Source organism: Maylandia zebra, linkage group LG18 (assembly GCF_041146795.1).
Source record: "Maylandia zebra isolate NMK-2024a linkage group LG18, Mzebra_GT3a, whole genome shotgun sequence".
NCBI classification, from domain to species: Eukaryota; Metazoa; Chordata; class Actinopteri; order Cichliformes; family Cichlidae; genus Maylandia; species Maylandia zebra.
In genome coordinates, this window is record NC_135184.1 from 38268496 (window position 1) to 38274495 (window position 6000).

The 6000-nt window shown below is 41.7% G+C and overlaps 1 protein-coding gene across 2 annotated transcripts in view; it reads left to right on the plus strand.

Moving 5' to 3' along the window:
• The window catches only part of LOC101474670 (short chain dehydrogenase/reductase family 16C member 5), a 29523-nt gene extending 27330 nt beyond the window's left edge, over window positions 1-2193 (plus strand). For both annotated transcript variants that reach the window (XM_014411248.3, XM_024805998.2), the window contains exon 7: window positions 1599-2193. In XM_014411248.3, the coding sequence (XP_014266734.3) occupies window positions 1599-1695 (97 nt within the window). In that variant the 3' untranslated portion in view covers window positions 1696-2193. The remainder of the gene's footprint in view (window positions 1-1598) is intronic.
• The last annotated feature ends 3807 nt before the right edge of the window (window positions 2194-6000 follow it).

The window sequence follows — 6000 nt, forward strand, 5'->3', positions numbered from 1 at the left end:
CTTCCCTGGTGAGCTTTATGTTTCTATCCACTGAGCTGATGTGAACAGTGAAAGATTCTACTTCTTGGGTTTTGATAGATTTTGATTTTAACCGCAGTGGCATCCACATATCTTTAGGTGGCTAGGTTCTGTCTGTTTGAAAGAGCCAAGAGCTGTACTTATCTATAGATACCCTTGTTGTGTTTAAAATATCTGGTTGTAAGTATGTGGTCTAACAGCATGTAAATCTAATGCAACTTGTTCTTTACAGTGGCCCTTTCTCTGATTTTTAGATATATATTCCTCTTGACTGTACATATTTCTCCTGTTTGCCATTTATTCCTGCTGTCAACTATTCATATTTTTATTCCAGCACAGTTACTGTGGAGCACCCACAATTTCATTGTACATGTACAGTGACAATAAAGGACTATTCTATTCTATTCTGTTCTGTTCTATTGTATTCAGGAGTAAAGTTCTCTTCTGTAAGGAGCTGGATGCTGTTGTCTTGTTGTGACAGTCTCCACTGCCTTGGTTAAAGATATGCAAGTGGAAATGTAGGCCTCATTAAAGGACACTCTGGTTTCATCTGGATCCAGTGATCCAGGTTTTAGGTCTGTAGAGTTTTTAATGGGGTGTGTTTTCCACCGGGGGCTGGGATGGTGGTGAGATGTTTGGAAATGTTGTAGGTGGATGAGTTTACTGCTAACAATGCACTTCTTGTGCTACATACTGGCAACCATGTGGTACTGAATCCCCCTTTCTAGAGTAGGTTTGTGAATGGCTGTGGAATTAAAGCACTGAAATTAATTTATTTATTTATAATAGGCTGACTCTTTATAATACACCCTGTCTATATACATGTGTGTCAACATGTATGGTTTGTATTGATAGCACAAATGAGATACTGCAGGGTTATTGAAAGGAGGCACTCTCTCCAGTGTTCATTTATTTTGTTTGAAAATGACTGAGTGCTGCGGAGAGGTGCGGCCCTACTACTTCCTCAGCAACTTTCTGTGGGCAGTCACCGAGGAAGTCCTAATCCAGAGGGAGATGGAGTGTAGGAGGCTGAAGTTGATTAAGTTTGTTACCAGTCTGTTAGGGATGAACAATGATGTAGGTTTTGTACATACTTCGGAAGCTTTCTGGGGGAAACACAACCTCTTGTTAGGAAAGATGGCATCCATTCCACTTTGGATGGAGCCGCTTAAATTTCTGGAAATCTGGCCAAATTTCTTAAACCACCTGAAAATATGACTATCCAGTGATTCCACACAGAGCACCTTGGGGCTCAATGTCTTGCCCAAGGATACTTTGGCATGCTGGATTAGTCAGGGTTCAAACCAGCAACCTCCCTGATGACCTCTCCTAGGCTATAGCCACTCCAGTTGCATTTGGACTTTTTTACTCAGTAAAACTTGATCACAAAAGTTTTGCAGAGTTGATGTTGAAACTGTTCGTGGAAACTTACACTCGCTTTGGTCCGTGCAGTTTCTGGTGCAGTTGCATTGTTATAGCATATTAAGACATTGGCACATAAAAAGAAACTAACACAGATGTCAAACACCTTTTTGTATGTATTTTGTATGTTCATTTCTATGTTTTTTCTCTCTTCAAAGTGTACTGAACATGAAGCAGGCCATTGTTCTGGGCCAGTACCTGGGAGCCTTCAACCTCATGGACACGTTCAGGGGGCGCTCCAGGAAACAGGAGTGACGGAGAGGAGAAGCACTTATGAAGAATACCTAAGATGGAAGGATGGATGCATTAAAATTAACATCAACAACAATTTAATTGTTAACCCTCGAATTAAGTGTTTGTTGGTGTAATATCAGGGAGCAGCACATCTCAGTATAACGAGCCTTGTGTTTTAAATCTCAGCTTCCCAAATGAATGAATGTGTTTTTAAATGTGTTTTTAAATTGCATTATTATTATTAGTGAATCATTGTCATTTTACAGTCTGTGATATAGTATTAACAGGAATACAAAGACCACTCATGGTGATCCTTTATATGTAGTTTTGTTAATGCATGCTAGTCCTCATAACTCTGCATCAAATGTGACGTTGTTGTGAATGTTTCCTGACATTTCTGAAATTGCCTTTGTGTAGATTGTTTAACACTGACAGTTTCCAGCGTAATTGTCAATTAAAAATGCTTATATGATGTTGCTACCAAATTTAGTGCATTAATAAAGAACATCCATTTACTAAGAGGCCTCTTCAGTGAACGTGCTATATTTAGAAACCTTTAAAAATGGCATCAGTTGAGTTTTTAAACAGGCACACCATGGACCTGAAAATGGGACCCCAGGAAAAGAGAGGCTGACGCATACATTTAGTTGTTCATGCTGTTTAGTGTTTACCAGCTGAAATACTTTCTCATCAAACACCAAGTGCCAGAGCTAAGCACTCAGGAACAATCAACCATGATAAAGGAATTTCTAAGACAATTTCTCACCCTGCTAAGGTTAATAGCTGTTGGTTCAGATTACTTAAAACTGCAGTTAGTTCAGGCTGGAAAAATCATTTTCTTTATTTAAGTACGTCTTTATTTGTAAGTAACTTTACAAAATGTTGAGGCATTAAATGTCGTGTGTTGAAGCAAAAACTTGAGACAAATCTTTGAAGTTGAGACTTCCAGCTTGTGCAGATGCACCAGTGACATTGAAATAAATGTGGTTTTGTGTAGGCCTGAAGCAACTCTTTCTAACTTTAACTGTAATATAACATAGCAGGAGCCATGAGCACGTGCAGCTCTACTTAAATCTGGTCTTTGATGTAACACGTGCATACATGTGTGTGTGTGCAATGCTACCACTCTCTGCACCAACCTAGTGTGTCAGATCTTGTAATTATGTCTTCATTCCACATATTTTACATAAAGGGCCATGGGTAAACACATGGCTCGGTTCTCTCCCTGTGATGCCCTCACGTCTTGTAAACTGTACAAGAACTCACCAATCTGCAGGTAAAATCCAATTTCAGATTTTTCTTTAAAAGTTCTGAAATTCTCTGATCCTCGCCTGCGTACAGTCGCCTTTTTATGAATTCGCTTTGGCATTTAAGGACATTCTGTGCTCAGTTTACCCAAAGCTATTGCATTGGCTAGTTACTAGTTGCTGTTTAATGATTACTTTAAATATGAATTAAAAATAGGAATATTTTCTGTCACAAACTTTCCACGTTCTCAGTCCGATCATTCTGGCAGCTGCCCAGATCCAACCCACTCGGGTCGATCGCTCTGTTCGGCAGCCTCATGTTGATCTAGAGAAACGTCTGCAGCAATTGTAGTGAAACTAATTGCATTTGCCCTTCTGCTCCTTCCTCCATTTACGGCAAACAGCGCTTGCATCAAGTCATTTGAAAGTGAGTTGTGTCTTAACCTTGTAAGCAGAAAGTGATCATTCATTCCTCCCTTCAATAGATCATATTATCCCTAAAAGCAACCAACGTAAAAGGGGGAAAATTAGTTCACGACACATTGCTCACCCCCAAAATTACAAGAAAAAACTCATGCATCAAGGAGCTCTGGGCTGCCCCCACACCTTATTGGAGGGAGCCTGTTTATAAGTGGATCATTGTTCGAGTGTGTGTGTGTGTGTGTGTGTGTTTGTTTGTTTGTGACTCAGAGGTGGTTAGAGTGTTCTGAGGCCTCTCACATAGAGCTAGCTCGAAAATAAATGCATGGATGTGATCCAATGGATGTGAGAGGAGATGGGGCGGAAAAAGCAAGATATATAGATAACAGACAGTATTATTATTGATGACAATGAAACAGTTAAACTATCTGAAACCTGGCTCACAAGAACAATTACTGACAAACACATCGCATTAACGGGTTACAATCTTCTCCACTGCGACCGCCCAGTGTTGCAATTTATGTAAAAAACAAATTCCATGTTACTGTCCAATCATCAGTAACTGTTTGTAAACACATTGCAAGTTCTAACTTTACAAGGGCTATTTTATCACCATTGTGGGCTGTTATAGACGCCCCTCAGCTAGTAGTGAGGCTTTAATTTCACTTAGTGGAAAAACGATCTACTTTAGATTTTAATGAAATTATCCTGACCGGAGATTTCAACTGGGACTGGTCGTCTTCTGCCTCAGTTTTAAATCTATGTGTGACTGATATAATCTCACACAACTAATTTATAGCACAAATCTTAAATACCTGGAAAAGTTGTCACTTATTGATTTATTTTTAACTAACATGCCACATAAACATTCTCACACTGGTGCAAATGAGATCAGTGACCACTACGTGGTAGCTGTACTCCGACGCTCCTAAAATCAAGACCACAAATAGTTTTTAAACAAGATTTTAAGCATTTCTTTGAGTAAGCTTCTCTTTTTTAAATCAAAAGTAAAAATAAAGAGTAAAAATACAGAAACAATCCTTTGTTTTCTCCTCAGCTCTCCAGTCTCCTCAAAAAAAGGGGTGCTGCCTGGGCTCAGGCCAGAAAAACTCAATCTGAAGTGGATTGGCTGATTTTTAGACAGCTCAGTGACTGGATGGAGAGAAGTAACGTCGGCTACCCACACACTTTTCACCCAGAGAGCTGCTGCACTTCCGATACCAACGTGTTCACCTTTGAAACACAGACCAACAGTCCGGTGTTTGGAGAGGACAGGGAAGGCCGAGGACCAGGACAAGATTCCGGTCTTGACAGATGGCGAGCCAACCACTTTCAGGACAAATCACTACCACAAAGAAGATACACACATCCACACTCATACATTACATTTACAAGGACCTTTGACGTCAGCTGTTGCTAACATAACTAAATTCTTTAAAGGGCCCCAATGAATACTTTTTAGTTTGTTTGAGTGTGCACACTCTTCATTTCACACTCTAAGCTCTAAATGATCGATTTTGTAATTTTATCATCAGAGCCGCATCCATTTGGACACTCGGGTGACGAGAGGTTCTGAGCTTTCAACTGATCACCATCTGGTGGTGAATTGGATCAGGTGGTGGGGGAGGATGCTGAACAGCCCTGGCGTGCCTAAAGGTATAGCGATGGTGTGCTGGGAGCACCTGGCAGAGGCCCTGGTCCACGAGATCTTCAACTTCCACCTCCAGCAGAGCATCAACAGGATTTTGAGGGGGACTGGGGACATTGAGTCCGAATCGACCATTTTCAGCACCTCCATAGTCAATCAGGCAGTTAAACAACAAATTAGTGGCAGGGCCCCTGGGGTGGACGAGTTCCTGAAGGCTCTGGATGTTGTAGGGCTGTCATGCCAGAGGGGCCGATGGCGCGATATGGCAGCCTGGCTTCTGTCAGTCTGCCCCAGGGCAGCTGTTGCTACAACTGTAGCTGCCTCCACCAGTGTGTGAATGTGAGAGTGAATGAATAGTGGCATTGTACAGAGCTTTGGGTGCCTTGAAAAGCGCTATATAAATTCCATCCATTATTATTATTATTATGGTTGACACACCTCTACAATGTTGCGTGGAGATAAGGGGCAGTACCTCTGGATTGGCAGACTGGGGTGGTGATTCCCATCTTTAAGAAAGGGGGCCAGAGGGTGTATTTCCACTATACACACTCCTCAGCATCCCCTGGAAGATATATGTCAGGATTCTGGAAATGAGAGTCTGTCTATCAGTCGAACCTCAAATACAGGAGGAACAATGCGGTTTTCTATCTGGTCGTGGAACACTGGACCAGCTCTTTACCCTCTCGAGAATACTTGAGGGTGCATGGGAGTAACAACCAGTTACTGCACAACTAGTCCATGTCTTTGTGGACTTGGAGAAGGTATTCGACCTCATCAGAAATCTCATATCTATTTTTTGGAGATGAAGTGTTTCTGTTTGCGTCATCGGGTGATCGCCTCTAGCTCGCACTGGAACGGTTCACAGCCGAGTATGAAGTGGTGGGAATGAGAATCAGCACCTCCAAATATGAGGCCATGGTCCTCAGCTGGAAAAGGGTGGAGTGCCCAATCCGGGTCAAGGACGAGTTCCTGCCCCAAGTGGAGGAGTTTAAGTATCTCAGGGTCTTGTTC